At 37.3% G+C, this 23,333-nt stretch overlaps 1 protein-coding gene across 2 annotated transcripts in view; it reads right to left on the reverse strand.

Annotated features, from left to right (window-relative positions):
• LOC135798949 (zwei Ig domain protein zig-8-like) overlaps nt 1–23,333 on the reverse strand; it is a 78,061-nt gene that overhangs the window by 11,898 nt on the left and 42,830 nt on the right. For both annotated transcript variants that reach the window (XM_065311946.1, XM_065311947.1), the window contains exons 4-5: nt 8,959–9,169; nt 3,236–3,363 (exon numbers count right to left, since the gene is read on the reverse strand). In XM_065311946.1, coding sequence (XP_065168018.1) covers nt 3,236–3,363; nt 8,959–9,169 — 339 coding nt within the window. The remainder of the gene's footprint in view (nt 1–3,235; nt 3,364–8,958; nt 9,170–23,333) is intronic.

A 23,333-nucleotide genomic window follows, 5' to 3' on the forward strand; every position in this document is an offset into this window, starting at 1 on the left:
GCTTTCCACTTTCCACTACTTCTAATTAATGATTCGGCATTAAATTTGCCAACTACTCGTACTACATAGCAGCGGAAACGGCTGCTTGAGCTGACAGAAAGGTTAAAAAATACAGCATATGGAAGGCGGAAATGGAAAACAAAAAAATAGTTTATTAATTTGCTTCTAACAAGCGTCACGATCACGATACACTTCACTCAAGTATAAATGCGAATAAAATCCTTTAATGACAAAGAGTCACGGAATGCTTTTACTTGTGTGTATAAAAAGCAAAAGAAATATTTTTTCTAAAATGCTACCAAAGACAGAAAAATATGATTCACTGAGTTTCCACTCATTTCCCCGATTTCGATCGTCGTGTAGTCACATTTGCTCAAATAATTTCCCGGAGCGTGTTTCCACGGTCGCGCCTGCCGGGCCGAATCGTCCCGGAAAATCGTCGAGTCGATCAAGCGCGAAAGGATGCAATTTCGGCGCGCCTTTGTGCGGGCCGAATTATTAATCGCGACCAGAGATCGCCCCCAACCCAAACCGATATGTCGCCATGGAGGAAAAGTCATCCAGTCGACCTAAAAACGCTTCTTTTGTCCTTTTATTGTCATCAGACAGACAGAAAAATTAAAACTATTGTCTTCTCTAGGCGAGGAAAAAAATTAAACGAAACAAAATGAGAAAATCTGAAAAAATGTAGAAGATGCTTGCAGAAGGACGTTAAACAACAAAAAAAAAAGATCCATCGTGCTATCACATCGGATGGCGTCGAACCTTATTGGATTAGAGCGATACGACCAAATGAAGTTTGCTATTTATTAAGGATAAATGAGAAGGATTGCTTCTCTCTACTTCTTTCTTTTTTGTAGTATATTTCCTCATAAATACAAGCTATATACGTTCTACTTCTTCATTTATCGCTTAAGGACTGACAGCAAAATAAATCTCTCATTGGCTAAGAAAAGTATATAGATACTCACGCAACATAAAAGATTTTTACTGTTTTTAATAAAAATTTATATAGGAATTGATTATTAATTTTGATAAGTACTTAAAATGCAATTGTTCGATTAAATTTTCTATCGTGGTCATTAAAAATGCACTTATAAAACCATCGACACGTAGAAGTACTTTTTAGTTACCGTAGCGTATTGAAAACGGATTTTAACAGATTTTTAAAATCACGCGATGCAATTTCATCGTCACACCCTTTTTCGCCGCTACAGTTTTGTTGCGATTTTTCACAATGTGCTCCTATGCGGCGTAAAAACCAAAAAAACAACGCGAAAATACATCAGGCACAAATTGAATTTAATTTCATTTTTTGCAATTCCGGCCCGGCCCGGCTTAGCGACTGCTTCGCGTCGGGCGCAAAAAAATCCATAACTGAAGCGTGTATAGTGTATTAACCCATGTGTTTCAATGGGCGACTGGGCGAGAGCGCTTGCTAGACTGAGGGTGAATTATGGTCGAGTCATTCCTCGCATAACGCGACATATTTCTCCATCACTTTTTCTCCGGCGGGTTGAAAGGAGACCATGGTGGTAAGCATTGTTAAGCGGGAGCCTCGGCGGCATAAAATTATATTTTTTAATAAAGTGCTCTAATTACTCAGGCCTTTTGTGAATTTGCGCGAATTAAAAATAAAAAAAATAATGCTCTAATGACCACCGTCGACGCGAAAGCAAACGCGCATTAACACACCGGTGTAGGGTTTTTTCCTTGCATGCTTAAAGTTAAGTGTTGTCGTTAGGACATATCACTGAAATGTTTAAGTGAATATTTACGGAACAAACTTACATAATGGAGTAATGTATTTTTTTATATTTAATAAAAGTGCTGCCATCTACCCGGTAAAACATGAAAGATATTAAAAAACGTTTTTTAAAGCATTTTATACGCATCATGGATTGAAGACTCTTTATTTTTTGTCCAAGCGCATCCCGGAAAAACGGAAAATGCGCAGTTAAAATTTTTAATGAGAAACGCCAACGTTTACGAGCCGCCGCGTTGCAAAGTCCGGCGTGTCGGATTTTTCTCGAGGACACGCTTGTGCACTACGACCAGGACGAAAGATCCGGGCGATCCATTAAGTCCATTCGCATCCGCGAACGCCTCATTAATTCGCCCCGCTGGGTGAGGTCGAATTACGTGCGCGACCAACGGAAAGCGATGTGTTGCATTCCAAACAGAAATTAAACGAAAATCGAAAAATAATCAACATTATCTTATAATCAACTAAAACTAATTTAAAAAATGTTAAATTTTTTTAATAAATTTTCTCTGTCCACTTATGTCACTTTTCATTATTAATTTCATAAAAAATGTGTCACGTAAGACCAAAATTTATATTCATTGAAAAAAGAAACAAGCTCGCAATAATCTTTTTGTCATCGTTATAACCTGCTCGAAATAAATCGATATCGTTTTAATTATTTGCAATCACGTGTTAATCACGTTCTCGCTGCTCGTGCCGTAACGAAAAGCGCTTAAGGCGTTCAGCGGCGCGTTCATTACGCGTGCTGCAATACAATTAGGGGCAGTGTCGCAGTGACGTAAATTCTCCATTCCAACGTTTTTCGTTGTCTTTTTCTTCTCAGGTTTGCCCCTTGCAGCTACAAATTTCCAACAGCCTTTTAAACGCATTCAAAGCAAACGAAAAATTTCCATAACAAATTTCGTTGTTAGTTCCAGCGAATAAAAAGTTTTGATAAAAATAAAAACTCGGCCACGGATAAAAATATAAAAGTTAGATAACTTTTGCGTAGTAGCAGCAAGAGATAAAAATGCAAATCGTGTTTTCTTAATGTCCTAATGATGCTTTTCGCGGCGCTTGTTTGACGAGGAGACGTAACTTGATTAGCAGAAATTATTAGAGGGTTTCAGAGTTTCGACAATTGTCTAGGTCTGGAAAGTCAACGCAAAGTATCCAAAGGACAGTGTCTAAAGAAAGCCTCCGAAAACGAAATGACAAATGTAAACCCCTAATCATGCTGATGGTGAAGGCGCCGGGCTAGTTTGGGAATTGTGACTAGACGCTTTGAAAGATTTGCGTCTGGCACAAGGGGTTAAAAACTTGATGCGGGTGTGATTTTCGTAGATTAAACGTTAAATTTATGTTTTTCTTAATTAAACCCCCAAATATCAAAAGGAAAAAAGTCGTCTGATGCTTAAGTAGATTTTATAAGGTTAATCACTCAGAATTAACCAAAAAATTAATAAGATTTATATTTTTTACACTCACCGCTCCATTATGAGTCCAATAAATACTTGGCGGCGGTTCCGGACTGTGTTTTACAATGCACGTCAGATTCATCGTGCTTCCCTTGTTAATGTACATTTCCGGCCCTCCCAGAAGCGTTGTTATCGGCTCTGCAACAATAGAAAATCAATTCAATTCACTTATAGTACACTTAAAAATCAATATAATCAAATTAAAATTCCATCAATTTATACGCCATCAGCATCATTACAATGGCGATCGACACAATTAAAGTTATTATGAAGACATCCCTTCAATTCCGGGAAGTATCGCCCTTAAATTTATTATTCATTACATTTTCTTTTTTCTTTCCCCGCTTTGCTTTTACATGGGATTATTTTGTGAAGAGAGTAATGATGAAATGGTTTATTATCGATAATGACAAGCATCCGAAAAGCGAGGGAAATAAGACAAAAATCTCCATGAAAAATTTAAGCTTTCGAAATTCTTGACGAGTGCTCGACTGACTGCTTTAAATAATAATATTGCATAAGCTGAGATTATTACGATTGTGATTATGATGTTGAGGGGATGAATTCCCGCTTCCATTCAAATTCGGCATCATTTTAGATTTATGGTGGGTGTTCTAGTGAGGAGTCCGGATCTCATCAGCCTCCACCAGTCAAGTTGTGTATTGGTATCGGTATTGTTGACTTGATTTCGTTCCCGAGTCGTAATTATGCCGAGTGCTGTTAATTGTTTCGACTTCATCTCCGCTCTCAATTGAGGATTCATAATCAAAATGTATTTGGAATTTCGGTATCTAGATTATAAATTTCTCCATTCATATATTTGTACAAAAACATAGTCATGGTAAGCTAGGTTATTGACTTTTGAAAGTAGGGCCAGGCGCGACACAAAATGGCTGCCGTGTGTGACGTCATACGTTGCATAATGGCGCGTATTAGTCGCGCACACAGCAAGCGAATGATTGATCGTCGCGATTTGCGATTGATTGATACATTATCATAATCATCGTGCCGGCAAAGCAGCCGATAGATGGATGTAGTAACAACTTTCAAAATATAAAGGCAAAAACATAACCTAAAAAGTTATTTTATTAAAAAATCAATATTTTTATATTAAAATCCATAAAAATAAATTTATGTATTATTATTGTGATCTACATATAAAAAATATAAAATCAGGTTAGAATAATATTGTTTTAAGATCAATATTGGTTCGCGTAATTAATTTTGAGTTTTGAGTTCGGAACGTTCACGTATGCTTTATGTGTTATGCGTTGCGATTGCATTCATGCGTCCGACGCGACATTCTCTGTAGGTATACGCGGAATTTATGATAATGCATTCATAATATTCGCGATACGTTATCGGCGAATCTAATTAATGTCGTTTAATGTGTGATTTAATATGCGGCGCTCGTTTTCTGCGCTAACTGTGACGCGCGTTACGTGGTTGACTAATGATGTGTTTCATTAATTAAATTTATTAATAAACGATATTAATCAACAGAAAAAAGATCATGTAAAGATTCGTAATTTTTAATTATGTAATTAAAGTTCATTAAAGTGTTCATCACGTTGATGCATTATGTATAATTTACTAATGATGTATCCAAATATTTACATTTATTTATATTAATAAATGTTGCATATATTTATGATATGTAAAACAGTACTTTAAATTTCATATTGAAATTAAAATTTTAATGAGAAACGTGATATAAATTATTTATAAAATATTTATATTTTAACTAATTTATTTTTATGCTCCACCTCAGTTATTTATAATACGCATGCGTAGGTAGTTATAAAAGTATGAGTACTTTTGGTGTTTTTGTTAGAAACTTGTTTAAAAAGTCCGCATTATGTGGTGGTGCTACAACATTGTATAAATATAAGTATGTTGCTGCAATTCGCGGTGAAGAGTAGTTAGTGTCGACGAGAGGACGAGTAGTGGCTTGCAGTATTCCGCTATTCCACTGCACGATTTACTACGCAGATTACAGCTAGACAAGTGCCTTCCACTTGCCCGGCTTATTCACTTCATTCATCCGTTAATACACCTGAGGGAGCAATTTCTTTTTCCTCTTTGCACAAGTAGCATTGGCGTTAACTATCCCACATTTAACAAATTAATTTTTTTTTGTTAATTTCAAACCATTTGTTGAAATAGTAAGTAATTAAATTTAATTATTTTAATTTACCGCCAATAAATATTTTACTTTGTAACAATTTGACTAGCTTGTAACTTGAATTGTGCACTTTAATAGTTTAAATTTTGCAAGCGAACATTCCGATTACATTGCCCTGGCTTTAATAATATCCAAATTTCAATTCACATCGAAATCATAATCGAAAAGTGACGACTTTCACCTTTATCCGAATAACTCGGCGAAATTGTCCAACTTTAACGCGAGAATGCTTTTGTAACACCTGAATCAAAGCTGTAAAACAAGAAAAGCAACTCGCACAATCGCATAATGGCAATACCGCTAAGTTGCAGCGCGGTGGATGCTCGGTTTGGCTAGAACTCGAACGCGAGGATAATCTATGTGCCCGCTTGAGCATACCAAGTGTGAGCACGAAAGCTTGGCTCTTGGCTCGTTTAACCTGCAACAATAATCGGTATTAATTGGTAAAGTTCGCCGTGCGACCAGCTCGCAGCTCGAGAATCTAGTGTTACTTTTTGGCGGAGGCGCCGGGCATTTGGGTACAACGCTTGTGCCCGATTTCCAATTACAAACTCAGACAATGCATAATGAATTGTCTAATAATTTTAAAGTGGTAATTAATTTATTGAGAACATTCAATTTAATCTTTATTTCTTTTAAATTTAAATTGTGTTGCATTACCTTAATGTTTTTTTTACGTTTATCCTCATTTGTAACTCTGCTACACCAAGCAAAAAGATCGCACATGTATATATTTTAATCTCGTCTCTTTAAAAAAAATAAAATACAAAAAATACAACGCTGGTGCGCCGGGCAAACGTTGGATTGAATTTGCATTCCGCTTTTTGACGACACAGAGGAGCAGAAAACGGGAATAGCAACCAACGGCGTGCGAGTTACATTGACATATAAATAAAACGCAGCAAACCGTTCCGGGACGAATCATTTTACGTTCGAAACGATTATATCGATGGTTCAATGGCGTACAACTTTCCGACGACGACACAAGCCAGAAAAAAAGCATGCAAAACGAAAAGAGAAGAAGACGAGTATGAGAATGCGAAGGAAACGGAACGTAATGACAGCACTAATGTTAGGATGCGGAGAAAACATTTTAAAAGAAGCATTAAGGATATTACTTGGACCATCGAGAACATTTTCGATGATTACTGTTAAATCTAAGAAAAAATAATTTTGAATTCAACTTCTGTGGCGGCATCTAGTAATATTGGTGTGAACTAATAAATACAATGTTTGCATTTTGAGCTTTTTTCATGGAACAAATAAAATCTCTTAATATTACTCTTCGTTGGCACTAGGAATCCGTGAAGAATCCGCAAATAAATAACAAACTTTTAAATAAGAAAACTTTTATCTGTCGCACAAATCGGAGGCGGTTGGACGGTCGACGGTGCATTTCGAAGGCAGTTTAACAGCGCTTGCCGACCAGTCAACAAACGCAAAGTTCTTACTTAATCAGGAAGCGAGCGTCGCGCGACCGAAAAGAAGATCTAGTAATTTCAAAGTCTTGCAAAGTCTAGGTATGAAAAACTAGTTGAAAATAGCTTTGCAACGAGTTTTTTCGACGTTTGGCAACTCGACTTGCATAAAAGTGCTTATAGAGCAGTTAACAAACACAAAACTACAAAATTACAAATTTACAAAGTGTCTTATGTTAGTAATGTAGTTATTAAGATATTTATACATTTAAATTAGTTGAATTTTATATAAAATAAATATTTACGCCATATTTCAATAACTTGAGGAAAAATTTTTCAATTTTTCTTAGATTTAACGCGTAATATCACGTAAAATGCTAAAATATTACAGTAAATATGAAAAAAATTGTACAAACAATAAACATCACTAAAAAATTCTGTCGCTGATGATTTTTCAGTGCCTTGAGGGGTTCGAGGCGCGGCGAAAGAATATTGCGACGATAACTCTTCGCAATTTTACATTCGTATTAAAACCAACAAGCGCCCTTGCGCTCACAAAGAAAAAAAATACACACCAAGAAATCCAAGGATCACGCGTATACACCCGCAGCCAGCGCATGCAGAATCATCCCTTAAGGAGAGAAACAGAGTTGAAAACTCAAAATTCCCGAGGAGGATGGAAAGAGACGTGGGGACATTGAGCTCAAAGCTCAGGACGAAGTAACGCAATAACTTTAACTCCTACGCGTCGTCGTCGTCAGGAAAATAAATATTTATAACTGTACGCATGGGTAACAGACGGTGTATGTTTTTTATACCAAAAAATCATTTTATTTTTGCTTGTTTATCACAGCCCTATCAAGTGTTGAGCTTTTTTATTTTATTTTTTGAGTTTTTACACTAGAAGTGTCATTTTAGATGTACTTTTAGCACATCCGCAATTTGCTAGTGTGGTAGTGTATACGTTCTCATTTTTATATCTGTCGGCCTGAATTTTTACATTTCTGTGCGCGGGCAGCACTCTTCTTGGTGTTTTGCACGCTCATAATCATCAACATAGCAATAATAACAACACCCAGGCCTGAGCTCATGAAAAAGCCATCTTCTCCGCACATTCTCTGCTTTCCATATTCTTGTTATAACTTTTTCGGATATAAAGAAACAAGTTAGCAAAGAAAGTAATGCTCTATCTGGCTACATGCTCATTTCGAGTACGATTATTATGTTTTTGACTTTTTTTTCTGTTTTTACGATTTCTCATTCTTCTGCATGAGATGCGGCTAACGGTGACTGAGACATAAGAAGCATAATGTTTTTATTTCTTGTTTTTGAAAATCTACGTCGTGTTTTAAGTTAATGGTCATGTTTTGCCAGATTTTCTTGGCTCATGCTTATTATTCCGTTACAAATTTTACAATTGAAGCATTTTTCTTAGTTACATTACAGGTTTTTGAGGTAGGTGGGTGTAGGCGCAGTTTCCTAAACGTTTTACCCAAAGTTTACACCCGAGCCGCTCCCAAGCTCCGGAAGACATGATTAAAACCCTTGATATACAGGTTGTTGTGCTAAAAGATCTTAAATAGTATTTGCTGCATGGATTTAGAGATTTGTTGGGTTTATGCAAACGGTTGTATAGAAACAACAACAAAACCGGAGATGAGTGATTGTACTCCGTAAACCAGCTGACGCTCCGGTGTCACCGCGGCGGCAGTGGCGGCAGCGGTGGCGGTACACGCACAAACTCTCTGCTTGTCACACAATGCCCGACCAAGATTTATCGCGAGTGCCTAGCGAAGCACAACTACACCGTGCTCACACCCTCTCCTACGCTTTCCATTTCTTCGCACCCTTCAAAAGTGCGTCTTACCTAATGCACACACGTACCAATTTAAATCTTGTCAAGAAATGCAATTGTACCTTTGACAAATTATAGATCCCTTAAATATCTTTATCGGAAAAGTAGAAATACAATAGTTATATATGAGTGCAATTTGTTATGTGATGTGGGAATAGGGAGGATAAGTGCCTTGGGATCTACTAAGACTGATTTTAAAGGGGGATGCAAATGTGGTGATGGGATGTGATGTGATGCTGATGGATCTATTCAATTTCAGAGATGGCTCAACTCACCGACAACGCTGAGGGTCATCAGGACGCCGTGGGGTGGCGTCGTGCCCACCTGGCACTCGTAGATACCGCTGTCCCGACGCTGCGGGTAGCGAATCTGCAGTGTCCACTCCTCCGTCATCGGATTGTGGATGCTGCTGAAGCGTTGGTCGGACGTATAGGTGTGACGGCCCACCGTCAGTAGGTGGAGGTCTCTATGTCTTATCCACGTCACCTGCAATATAATTAATTAAATTAAATTAAAATTATTTGCAGTATAAAAATATCTATATCTATTTTGGAAAACTTTTATATATACGAAAAGAAAAACGACGTGTATCCATCACAGAAACGGGTTGAGCCCATACATTTCGCACAGATGGAGGGTAGTTTTCTTCCGTCTGGCCTCACACCAACACACTTTCAGCATCATATAGCACTTTCAAGTGCTGCTGAACGCAAAACGAAAGCTTTCTCTCTGCACAGCGCGGCAAGTGGCGTTTTAGCGAAAACTATAAATAAAAATACCCTCCGAGGAAAAATGCGCCCTAGCTTAGCTACTTCAAAAACAAGGAGAGACAGAAAAACGGCACGAAAACTCCAAACGAAACAAAGCAAGATCGAGTGTTGCCACGTGCGCTTTGATCCTGAACCTTAAACCTTACTTCTGCTTGTTTATTGCTAGTAATATTTATAATATTTAGTATTATTACCAGGTTCAACTATTTTCCGCCGAAAATAAATGCGTCATGATGAGGGCGTGCAAAGAAATATATTTGTGTAATAATTCTGAAAGCTTTATTATTAAGTCCTTTTTTATCGCACTGCGGAAGAAACCAAGCGACGCGTCGCAAATAATCCCCCAAAAGGCGAACGCTCGTCTGACACCAAGCAACATTCATCTCAACATCCCGACATCCCAACATTCCTTATTTAGTTCAAGGACACTTATATTAATTTATTTTGAGTTTTATCTACAAATGCCAAGGTTCTTCAAAAGAACAATTACCATTAAGCTGATTGCAAATAATACAAATTTTAATATTTTTATAATAAAGACAAAAAATTAATGTCAAAGCTGCTTTTTGTCAACATTTTTTCTTCATTCCTGGTTTATGTGAAATTCCATATTTTATATTTTCCTCTGAGATATGAAAATCTTCACCGCTAATGGAAGTCCTGCGGATGTAAATGTAGTGGACGCTTTTTTTGCACCTTTTATTTTTTACGACGCATTTTATTGTTCGGCAGCGGCGGCGGCTGCGGTGGCGGCGACGGTTTTGAGAATCGGCAGACCACTGGCGTGGCGAAGCTTCATCGTCGTGGCGCATGCATAATTTATCATCAGCGCGGCCGCCGCCAACAGCCGCCGACAAGCGGCAGCGGACGGCGAAAGCAGGAAGGCAACCGATATTATGAGAGCGATTCGTGTAAACATTATCGTTGCGCATTTGTCAAAATAATAAAAAAAAAGCGAAGCAGAATTTTAAATCATATTCTTGAAAGTGATATCACAATATTGATTTAATTTTTATGTTATAATATTTCATAAATATTGAATAAATCAAAATATTATTACTGCGCATGCGTTTATTGGTTAGTATAAGAAGGCGGAGCTCCCATAATAAAAATTAAACTTTTTTGTCTAAAAAATGTTTTTTTACGTTTTTTGCTTCACTGAATTGTAAAAGCGATGAACATACAAAAGGCGGAGTTCGATTATGGTCGATGCTTGGCACATCCCCTATACATTTCCGAACGGTCATCATCGCTAACCGCCATGACCGTTACTCCTCGTAATCATCACTTTATTAATATAACGATATAACTTCTCCTCAAGCACTGAATTCGATCCACCAATTCACTCACACACACACTCACTCGTAATATAGTAGAGATACGAGTGCTACTCGGATGTCACCCAGCTTCCTACCCTTGGTCAACCAATCGAGATCATATACACTGTACATAAAATTCCAGCACCAACGAGATAAGTACATTTCACGGGTTTGCGATATTGAATCGAATGACTTCGGTCACTCACACTGGGGAAAAGTAACGAAACGTGTGGATAAAGGGGTGAAGGGTGAAGATGGCTCTTAAACGCGCGATTTAAAACGTTTATCGTTCACTTATCGCTGTGGAATGGTTTATCGGCAGGTCGTTTATCGCCGCCATCTTCGATTTCAACGTACATTTTGCGCATTTATCAATGCGCGCGGAAATTTTAATAATACCAATGGCAGAAAAACGATAAATCCATAAAACAATGTTGTGTAAAATTAATAATAATGCTTGGGTTCAAATTATTATTTGGAAATTGTGATAGGATAAATTGTTATATATTCTATACATGTAATAAAATGCTGTTTTATTTTTAATAATCAAATAAATTCTGAATAAACAAAATTGCGAATGTAAATATGTTCCAGCAATTTTTATTTATGAATTATTTTATTTATTTAAAACTTTTTTAAAACTTTTTGCAAAATATTAAAATTTTGATGTTAATTTGACATTTTGATATTTGACATAATTTGATACGCAATAATAAAATAAATTCCTTCTCGTCGAAAAACAAATATACATTTGAAATGTCACGTGGGTAATTGCGGGGGTGTTTAACACCACATAATACATTTTCTAATTTTCTTATTTTGATGTCGACTGAAATGGCAAAGGTTAATTGATAAAAAAAACGTTAAAACATTCATCCAAAGAAATGGTGGAGGCGCCGGTCGACAGCAAATGTTTCAAGTTAAGAAGCTACAAGTTCCGTGCTCGGTCTGCGGTGAGTGTTCAATTAATATTAACAGCGCAGGACTCGCCGCCTTACTGCCTTGGCCTCGGTGGAAATAGCGAGCAAAGTCGAAACCAAGGTGCAAGCTTGAATAACGCATCCACTTCGCTTGCCGCAGCAGCCGAGTGCAAGTAATGTGTCGTCGGAGCTTTCAAAATTTATCGCCTACAAATATCTTGGACTTCTACTGGCTTCCATGCAAGACTATACAGTGTAACTCATAAATAATAACATAAAAATTATATTAAATTAACTTTTTAATAAATTAGTTTGAATTCTAAAACTTTTTGGGAAAATTTTAATTTTTTGAGTTTTTCATGACCCTGTATTAAAATTTTGGTCTCACGTATACTCGTACAGCTGTAAATCGCATTAAACTTGCAATTATTGTTCGGCGCAATTAATTAGACTCTCCGCGAGCCCGTTATAATGGCCCCGGATTCACGACGCCCGGCGCCTCCACCACGCGGCATGCCATTACTACTATTAAATTGTGAATTATTATTTCCTATGAATTATTTATTTCCTGCATAAATTACAACCTTGCGCGTGGGCTATCCTGAACGTGCACAAATCCTCTCAATAATAAATTTTCGCATAAAACGCTAACAAATAAAAATATTGCTTAAAATAATAAAACGCATCGTAAAGATAACCCACAAGATGTAAATATATAACGTAATTTATTAAATTTTAATTGAAGAAGAAAATTATTGATTGTGAAAAGTGCACATCAGAAAATACAAACATAAATCAATCTAAATTAATAAATAATTCATTTTGCCATGATGTAACGTCGGGCGCGCACATGCAACAAGACATAGCGACGTGCGGGGGCGGTGCAACGTTGCTTAGGCAATAATTAATTCGCCGCGTTGCTCCGCGCAATGCATTAGTCAACATCGGTGCATCCCAACCCGGCCAAAGTTGTCGTCGAGCGCACAACCGGTTTGCATTTCATTATATATATATAATTAATTAAATACGATGATAAATAATTGAATCATTGCATCACACGCAAAATTTCATATCTGACATTAAGCAAATATCAACAAATAATTAAATAAACATTAAGTTTGGCTACTATGTTCAATTCAATTAATTTACGGTGGAAATTGTTTAACATTTGGTATTGTTGGCGCAATTGATCTCGACGGTTTTAATCTTGCAAGTACGCGAGTCGAAGTGATTTTTTACGGTAATTAGGTGCTGTGTGGAGTTTTTAGCGGCAGTCGGCGTTTCCGGCGGCGGCAGCGGTCGTCGATTCTATGCTCGTTTTTGTTTCCAACCGGCCGGCCGTGCAACCGACCAGTAACCGAACGTTTTTGTTGCGTTCGCTGCACGTTTGTTAGCTGAACAGCAAATACAGCACAACTGTTGCAAAAAATTATACAGAATCGGACTCAAAATATAAAAAATAAAATTACTAAATTTATCAATTAAAAAAAATTTATTTATTATCATATTGTTATATTTTTTCTAAAAATAAAATTTTTAATTTTTTAAAATTTTCTTGTTTTATTTCCAATGCAATCCTGATGATTACAGTTTTCTGCACAGATTTTCCGGATTAATCTTTTGATATAACTACCGGAACCGCACGTGTAGCCGTGGGTTGTCATGTGCATTAAGGTATTGCCGGTATAATTATTGTGGACGGTGAACGGAACGCGGATTTACGTGCTAGGCGTAAATGGATGTCCTGAACAAAGCACTCCTCCCAATTTTGGAAAGATGCAACCCAAAGTTTTTGTCTCTCACATGCCTTCATTAAACATTGCATAATTTATAACTTTCAACACAACAAAATCTTTATACAAATATTTTTTGTTCTAAAGGTCCCGAATGTTTATTCAAGTGTAAGAATTTTCACACCCTACAGCGTGTTTTCGGAGGATCGTCCTTTCCTCTAAAAACACGGACAGAAGATCGAACGTTATCGAAACGACATAGGTAACATCGCAACGCTGTTGGGAGTCCTCCAAGGGACTCGTTTCGGGTCGTTGAATGGACGCCGTAACGACCCTAATATCGAGGGCGCTGCGTCGGCATCAAAGCATCGGCATCGCCCCCTTAGAACCGTGGACATCGACTTCGTTTGGTTTCGCTCGTTTGCTTTTCCTTATTTTGTTGCCTCCAACCTTCTGTACACTGGCCCACATCTACTATAGTAGTACAACTACCATTACTAGAATATTTCTCATCGAAGCGCGCGTTTCAAACAGGACCGGAAACACGTAACTTGCTTCTTGACATTGCGTGGGATGAACAAGATGAAAGGAGTGTTGCAGTCTGCTGTGCACCTGCAGCGCGGTATGAAGAGTCATCAGTTTATTGCACACTTGCTGTGATGCAACCCAGCGAGCAGGCAATAACCGTTACCGTTTGAGTAAACTATCGGACGCTAGATGGTGCTTTCGGTGATATTTTGTTACCAACTTAACGGAATTGAAACACTTTCCAAAGCAATTCCGAAAGTAATTTCTAACTTTTACCAAACACAACAAATTTTTTAAAGTGTATAAAATTCCTCGCTTGTGATTGATATCTTTCTGAGTATTATTCGTTTCTTTTTTGTTCCTATTGATTTATTTTAGTATCCATTTGTCGTTTGCCATTTATTTTATCTGCCACGAGTTCGATTTATTCCGGATGGAGAAAAAACATAAAAAATAATATTAAAAGCATACACCGTCGACGATAATAAAAATATTCATTATTATTAGTATCCTCGGCGTACCGCAAGAGATGAATCTACTTTTACTTCTGCTGCCAAAGTCCTGTTACAGGATTTGCTGCCTCGCACAATAGAAAGAAACGCAGCGAGTCTTTGAGTGGCCGATTTATTGCGGTAAGAAAAAAACGAGGGGATAAAAAGAAGCAGAACTATGAAGCCTATGAGAAATCTAGGAGTATAAAGAGTCGAAGCTATCAACCATAGAATAAGGCCCGAAAACTGAAGGGTTTCTGGACACTGGCACGCTTTGGTTGAAAGAAGTAAAAAATAGGAATAAAGTAATTTTATAACTTTTCATGAGGGGCACTTTCAGATGGGGGAACAAGCAATGAAGAGTCAAGGAAAATGAAAAAAAAAAATGAGGAATGAGGAATGCGTGCGAGTCGCATGGGGTGGGTTAAATTGGTCTGGTTTCGTTTTCATTTTTTTTGCCAACAAATTTCATATTCTTCGAAGCAAAGCAATAAAATCAAATATGAGATTAATATATCAAACTCAAACATACAGAATATTACAGATTAAAAATATATATTAAATGTATAATTTTTAAGGTTATTGATCATATTCCTCTTAGTTATCTAATGAAAACACTCACTTTTTGGTATAAAAACAAGCGCGGTGAAAAATATTCAAATTCAGAATTTTCAAACAACGTTTTCTTATTAGAAGTCAACGTTTCAGGAGGTGAAACGTCGGCAGTACACCCTCGCAACTGCTACTGCTCCATTTTCCAATTCAACCCCAACCCCTCGACTCTAATATAGGCCTCGGAGCGGGCATGGGCCAATATACGATATGCAAAAAGAAAATATACATCCGAAGGAGCTGCTGCGAGGCTAATTTAATTCGGTGGCTCGTAAATTTCACATCTTTCCCTCCTCCCACGCAGGCAATGCCCTGGAGGAGGACCTTTTAAAGTATAATTCATCTGACTAGGAAGCAACAAAGAAGAAACTTTAAGAAGTCACAAAATGTGTGCAAAAGAGATGAATGGAAATAATATAATATAAAAATTTCTAAAAAAAAGTTTTAGTAAAATATCCAATACCGAAAAGAAAATGCTAAATCAAAAACGTCAATATAATATTATATAGATATACGTATAATATCTTATGTTTTGAATGTTCTTGATAAATTTAATACATTTAATAAATATTTATTTGTTTTTCTTGTTTGTTTGTTTATTTACACGTTGATTTGCCTCGCGTGTATCGACGCTGGTAAACAAGCGCGGTGAGTATCGACAGCGGCAACTTTGTTCGCTTCTGCTTCGCGAACGCAGGCGGGGAAATTTCGTAAAACTTCAATTTTATCTCCCGCAAAGATTTTCGGCATTGTGCAAGCCATGGCGCGCCAGTCGCTTTTCCGGCACATTGCTTAACGTATTTCACAGATAAAAGCACAGTAAACCAATAACGCACGCCCTATTTATTTTGCTTTCTTATGGCAATCGCATACGAAACTCCACGAATGAATTCAAAGCTACAAATATGCACTCAACAGCAAATCAGAAACGTGTTTACATATTATCCAAACGGAAAAGTAGTTTATTGTGAGTTAAACGGTGTAAAATTAAATTTAAATAAAAAGATTAAATTTTTATACGTGTGAACACACTGTATGTGAATTTGTTCATTTCAGTTTCAAATGCGGTGCGCAAAATTGTAAATTGCACGAGACTCGTATAACATCGTATATATTACACGCGCATTGTGTGTATTGCAAATAACGTCCTTTCCGGAAGTATGCAGGGGGTGCAAAGAGGTTAGGCGGGGTGCATTGCCGGCGCGTTTTCAATTACGCCCGCATGCTGCAATGCGCGCAGGTTGGCTGCACTTTGCGCTCAATGGCATCGTCTTCCTATTTGTGGCGGAAAATCGCTCGAAAAGAAAGAGGATCGGCTGAAGAAGAAATCCGCACTCGGGCAAGTGCAACTAACGGCCGACAATAACAAAATAACAAATATAACGGATACAACTTATACCGACAACAAATAGAAACACGGTTGGGTAGTGAGGATGGCAAATAAATATAAATGTAGCGTGTACAATGAAAACTTAAAAGATATCGGCTGGAAAACTATACAATACTACACGCAATTTAAAAAATTTTAAATGGAAAATTATTCTTTTAAAAAGATTAAATTCATTATTATGAATTTAAATTATGCTTGCATAAACAAAATTTTTTGTAATTTTTTTTTCTTCCATGAAAAACATCTTTTCTTGCAATTTAATTGCATCGTTTTAAAAAGAGCGCTCGTTAAAAGCTTTCCATCATAAATTATGCACTAGAGTTTCGCTTGCTTCCTTGTTTCTTTCAAACAAAACTTTTTTTGTTGACTTTTTGTGCTCTTCATTCTTATTTGTGGAAAATAGTTAAAAATTCAGTTTGACTGCATTTGCATGCGGTGATTTGCAGTCAATGCCATTAACATGCCCACAATCCTGCACTCCAACATTTCCTTTTCCTCATTTATTTCCCATTTGCGGGAACGAATCAGGCATCGTGCAGCAAACAAACTGGATTAATTCATTTCAATTCTACTGGTCTATTTTAAATCGACGAAAGTCGAAGAAACAGAGATGCTTTTAAGCAGAAGAACCTGAACCACATCCACATACATGTATTAAATGAAATTGATTACTTTAACTGACAGCGCATGACATTGGGCATTGGACGTAGGCAAATGCGCAGGCGCTAGCTCTACCCCGTGACTAATGGCCGTGACTAAAGTGCTTCAGTGACGACCTTGGGCGTTTATGTATAATTTATCACTTTTTGTGCTCAAAACCGTGGAAAACCAGGGCTATAAAGGTGAAATTGAAAAGAGGTATTTAGTTTTTCCTAATATTATTATAATTGTGCTTGATTTTTATTAACATTAGGTTTGGAAAAATAGCGCCCTACGTACGTAATAGTATAATTTTACCCACCATGCTAAAAAAAATATTTAGTTGTGAAAAAAAAACGTGTTTACTGATTTTCTGTTTATTTGTTTCTGTGTATCAAAATGAAAAATTGCCAGGATAAGTAAAAACCGCAACTGATGCTGGTCTTCGAGCTTATGCATCCCACCATTAGCTCCACAATTTCCACCCCAACTACAATTTTTCTCAACCACGCTCTCTTTTTCTCGCATCCCACTCATGTACTTGCTTTATTTATCGAATGCAAACATGACCTAAAATAATAAATCGTTCCAGTCGCTTTACACTTCCTCCCCCCACATTTCTAACCACCACCACCAACAAGTTTACTGGACCACTGGTTATCCCCTATTCGTTTACCGAACAACAACTCTTTTTCCAGTAAATGAATACGACAACAAAAAATACATTGAAGACTTGTAGTCGGTGTTTGGTAGTATTACGCCAACTTTACAGCAAGCGTATACTGAGCCAAAACAAAAGAAGACTACACAAAAAAATGGGAAAGCCAGGCGATTAGCCCTACTGAATCGAATTCATTAGTTCATTAGTATAATCGATAAATTACATTTACATTTGCCGGCATTCGCAGCCACTGATTTCAGACTAAGTTTTTTGGTAGAATTTCGGCGAATTGAAGAATAGGGTGGAATTATTTCACTCAGAGAGAAAGAAATAAATTACCATAGTTCATTTATCTTCACACTTAATTAACTCATTCAATTTCGCATTGTGATTACAAATCCCCAAAGAAATACACTTAATTTTAATTTAGTGTCAATAATGATCACAACTTTAAGTCTTAAATTGTCGGAATCGCTTAGAATCAAATAATTAATTGAATATATTGGCTTCATGTATATTGGGTTGCATAATATAAACCAAATTAATGGTATTATACAACTAACCTTTAAACAGAAAATATTTATGAGTTTTTCTTCACTAATATTCATTTATGAAAAGTTTTAGCATTAAATATTTATAAAGCAATTAAAACACCCACCCTGGTAATAAACTATTTGGCACTTCATCATTTTATAGTCTTTCATAGTCTTTTATAATCATTTTATAGTTCACCCGCCCTTCACATAAATTATTTTCTAAACTAATAAAAACGTTTTGTTTTCTTAAAGGGCTAACACTAAGATTTTTGTTTTTTTTTGTTCGCCGTCGTTCATAACGATGAAATTTTATTGTTGTGTTTATTAGTAGCGACGCCTCAGAGTGGCCAAAATGCTGCCGCAGCCGCCTCCAGCGCGGAGCAGCCATAATTCATTATAAGGGTAATTTATTATTCTTGGACTTTATATTCACGAATTCAACCAATGAATCTGCAAATTTGCAAATCTGGAAATCTACGATGAAGAAGAAATAAGAAGCGGAGCTATAGATAAGGATAGTTTGGTAAAGGGTTGACTAAAAACTTCAAACCACCATCCACAACTACCCTTCAAACTTTGTTAAGGCCTAAAGGGGTTGAAAGTAAATAGTTTACAATTCTGAATGACTGAATTCAATAAAGATTCAAATAAAAATACAGAAAGAAGAAATCAAAGTTGAAATCTCACACTCCGATTTTTTATATAAAGAAGTAATAAATAACAAAGTAAAAGACGTATTTTTAGTACTTCAGAAAATTGTCATACATTATAGACTTGGTTGATACTTGAGAATCACTTATTGATACAACGCGAATCCAACAAAAACGCCCGGAATAAATAAATTCCTGGAAATTCTGCGCTTTCCGGATTGATATCGCTCTTTGAGATTGCACACAGGTAATCCGCCCTTCTCGCAGGTGAGTCGAAAACGGAATATATCGAATAATCAATGAGATTCATTGTGCGCTCCTCACCGACGTTTTCGAATCACTCAGGACGATCCAATCTCAAATCTGCGTTCTTCAATCGCATATCAATGAAATAAAATAAAAGAACGCGACAGAAAACAAAAAAATTCAAAACGAAAAAATTTTCAGTTTTTTTTCAAAAGGCTTGTTAGGCCGGAAACAAATGTGAGCAATAACTTCTCCATGCGTACTCATACTCATATCAGTGGAGGCTGTAAGAGGGAAATTTACGCAACTGCACTCACAAATTGGCAAACATAAAATACATCGATATTTATATCGTGTATGTGTGTGTGTCCACAGTGCATCGTTGTATCAGTTTCAGTAAACTTAGCGATACGGAACGTTTCCGCGTGCAAGCGGCGTGAGCATCGATACAACAAGTTATTAGATCCCCGCAGGAAAACGCCCGAATTGAAATTGCAAAATTTTGCATGAGCGGATTGCCGTAACTCGCGCGCGCCGCGCACATATCGGTTGCATAATGCAAACAAACGCCGCAATATTGCAATAACAAACACTCGAGCTAAACAGATTGATCAATCCCACCGTCCAACACTAACCATACTGTGCTGTGATATTGAGTGCATAAAGTTACAAAGTAATTAAAATTGAATTTTCAATTAATATTCTCTCTCAATTCACAAATGATTATTTCCGGTTCGCCGGTTAGCTATGTTTGCGTTTTTATAAATTTAACAAATATTATCCGTAACTATATGCTTTTAAGAATGATTTTGTAAGGTTAGTTTTACAATTTCCGGTTTTCCGGTTTGTGCGTTTTATGCCTCGAAGCAACCACAGCTGAGACTAGTCTAGCGTGTGTTAGGAGACGTTAGGCAATGCAAAGGAAATTTATTATTAATGCCGATAATAAATAAACGCGTTCTATCGCGCGTTTAGACGCGATATAAACGAGCACCGCGCGTCGCAAGCCGGATGCCGGCAGAAAAAGACAAGCGCAAGATTGAGAGGAAGCAGTCGTGCAATGCCGAAGCAACAAGAAAACACCTCTTGGGGAAATATTGGACGTGCGCTCCTGCTACACGTCTTGTAAAGTAACAAGAAGTGAAGCACCGACTATTTCTAACATGGTGCGCGCGGAAATTTTGAAAGGATTAAAAATGCTTCCCATAGAAAACAAGCAACATGAAGTGGGAAGAAGTTGAAGGCAAACAATGAGAATTCTAAGAGAACTTGATATTTGTCCAAAGTGCTGGGATACTCGTTGAGCAGTGAACAAAAACAAAGTGGATATTGCTCTAATTACAAATGATAGTACAGCGGCCGATGACAACGAGCAAGCGTCGGTGGAGCGCTCCGCTTCACGCATTATTGATGCCGCTCATTAATCCCGAGCAACCGGAACGCGGAAAGTTTTCATTAGGAACAAAACCGAGTAATAAAATTCCAGCTGCACCACGCAAACACCGCCTCAAGACGATGTGATGTGCATTGCACGGCATAAATAAAAAATGAGAAAATTTAAAACCAAGAAAAGGATCAAGAGAGTCTCTTTGTAATTAATATTAAAACTGCAATTTTACTCTCCTTATTTATTCGAAAACATACCAAGTGTTTTAAAAACACGTAAAATTTATTTAAAAAAAAAAACTAATTTTAGCTTGGAAGTTGAAAAAAACATGGAAAACAGGTGAACGAATGAGATTTTCCCGGAAAACTGCTCAGCAAATAGAAGCTAATAGAGCGTTAACTTACGGGCGTCAACACGCGAATAAAGTCTCGGTAGGTGCATATAGGGAAAGCAAAGGAAACGCTCCAACGAAAGCGTGTCCTTCTATTATTAGGCGTTGGGAGGTTTCTGGTGGAGGCGCCGGTAACGACCGCGCACCTCCACCAACTAGATTCTGTAGAAAGGAAACGTATAAGAACGTAAAGATGTAAAAGACGTAGGAAGGTAGTAGCTAGAACGAAGAAGCCCCATTATGTACCGCACGACGCAGCGCGCCCGAACGATCATAATTTATTATAATTTAATTTTCGCTACATTAAGTACGCAGGTGTTTACGTCGGATAGCTTACAAACATGATTATTATACAGCGTGTTCATTTTTTATTACTTATTAAATCATCATTACATCTTATGTTTTATTTTTATTTATTTATTTTTCGGTTGCAGAGATAGAAAAAAAGCTGAGATTATGGCCGCTTGCTTCAGATCTTATGAATATTTCAAGAGGGGTGTGAGACCACTCTCTGCGAAAAGATGACAAGTGAGAAGAGAATGCAGAATGCGAAGCATGCCGAGTGTCCGCATAAAAAATCTTTCATTCTTTTTTTTATCGCAGTGTGTGACGGAAATCGAACAAAGTGTGCCGCGTGAATTCGAAACGAACGCGAGGCGAATGTGTTTGGAATGCGTCCAGTTATATATTGCGCTTGGCATGCCAACCACTATACATTCCATTCGTGCCAACAACACACCTTCTGCTAGGAAACCGATTACAATGAAAAGTTGACAAAGTTAACAACACCGAAATAAAAATAAAAATTCAAAATTGTGTTAAATAATCTGCTATTTTGTAAGATGCAGATGGTAAAACTTCTGGTGTATGGTGTGATGTATGGTTTCTGAGAGTCGATACACCCGTTTCCTGCCTACGATTAGGTCTAAGGCACTGCTGGAGCATCCCATATCCGCTACCATTTGTCATCCGCATTACGTGTCGGCCGAGTCTGATAGGGACTCTCTTAAACCTAGATGTGAGGTTAGGTTTGCCATAGCGTCTTAGATTCTACTAAGGAAGTGCCAAAAAAGAGGGTCACGCGTTGTAGCGCACAAAAAATTGAGTTGGGTGTGAATTTTAGTGATAGCACCAAAACCTACTTCCCTATCCCTTTTCTTAAAATAATAACTGCAAAAAACACGAAAACACGATGAATAATGAAGACAGAATTTTTAAAGTTTGAATTATGCGTTTAAAGATAGTGTAACTAGTTGAAAATATGGCGGTTTCCTGAGGGTGCAGATAAGAAATATGAAATTTTTTAATTTAAATTTTTTGGACCGGCATTTTAGTCGTAGCGTAGCGTAAAGATGACCGAGATGAATGAGCAAATGATCGGGGGAACAACTGCACTCATATCGCATGCGGTGAATGTTGAACTCTAGGATAAGAGATGCAAAATGCAGAAATGCAATGGGAGAATAACGCGTAATGATGAATGCCGCCGACGCAGCCGACGTCGGCGACGTGAAAAGTCACGAGGAACGCAAGAAAAATGAGGTTTTTGAACCTAAAAAATAATTTATGTTGCAAACACCGCAAATTCAAAATTAAATACTTCAGAAAGTTTTCTACTAGTGTATAAATTACAAGTTGCACTAAAAAAAAACATAAAATAAAAGTATTATTAAAAATCATTGTTTGACATTTGCATGTTTTGTAGTTTTATTTGTGCGAAGCAATTAATTTCAAGGGTTTTACAGCTTGTAACGATTTTTAATCCGAGCGCAAAGCAATCAAATTTTTTCCCGCTTTTTACCGGTCATCAACTGCAACTGGCTTTAAGCATTTAACGTGTAATTCCAGCACTTTGTCCCCGCGGAACACCCCAGCACAAAGTTATAGATAGATGACGGCGCGATTTGGGCCACGTTTTATCATTTCTCGCTTTATCCTCAACGCCCCCTCTAACCCCCAATGAATGGATGTAATTCCAGCGCGGCCGTCACTCGACAAAACGCAACACGGAAAAAAAATCGCGTTCGCTGACGCTGTGGCAAAATCTATAATGCATTTTGCCATCAATAACCGCAGGATAATAGCGGGACGCGGTCTGCCGAGGGAGCACAAAAACCATCAAGAGATGCACTTCGCCCGCCCACGGAAAAAGATTTATCAGGCCGCACTAGATTTTCATAAATTTCCAAGCGCGGACATTTAATAGCCTGCACAGCGAAAAAATTCAACACATTATCATAATTTATTTCTGCTGCTATATTTTAAACTGAACTATAAACAAGTTTATGAATAATTTTTAAGGATATAAATATATCTCAGTGGATAAATTTAATCAGACGTTTGTTGTTTAATGTTTAAAAGCATATTGAAATGGGAA

Source organism: Atheta coriaria, unplaced genomic scaffold (genome assembly GCF_025399875.1).
Source record: "Atheta coriaria isolate IRGN ID8LTWV9N9 unplaced genomic scaffold, Caltech_Dcor_3.1 hic_scaffold_9_pilon, whole genome shotgun sequence".
Classification (NCBI taxonomy): Eukaryota; Metazoa; Arthropoda; class Insecta; order Coleoptera; family Staphylinidae; genus Dalotia; species Dalotia coriaria.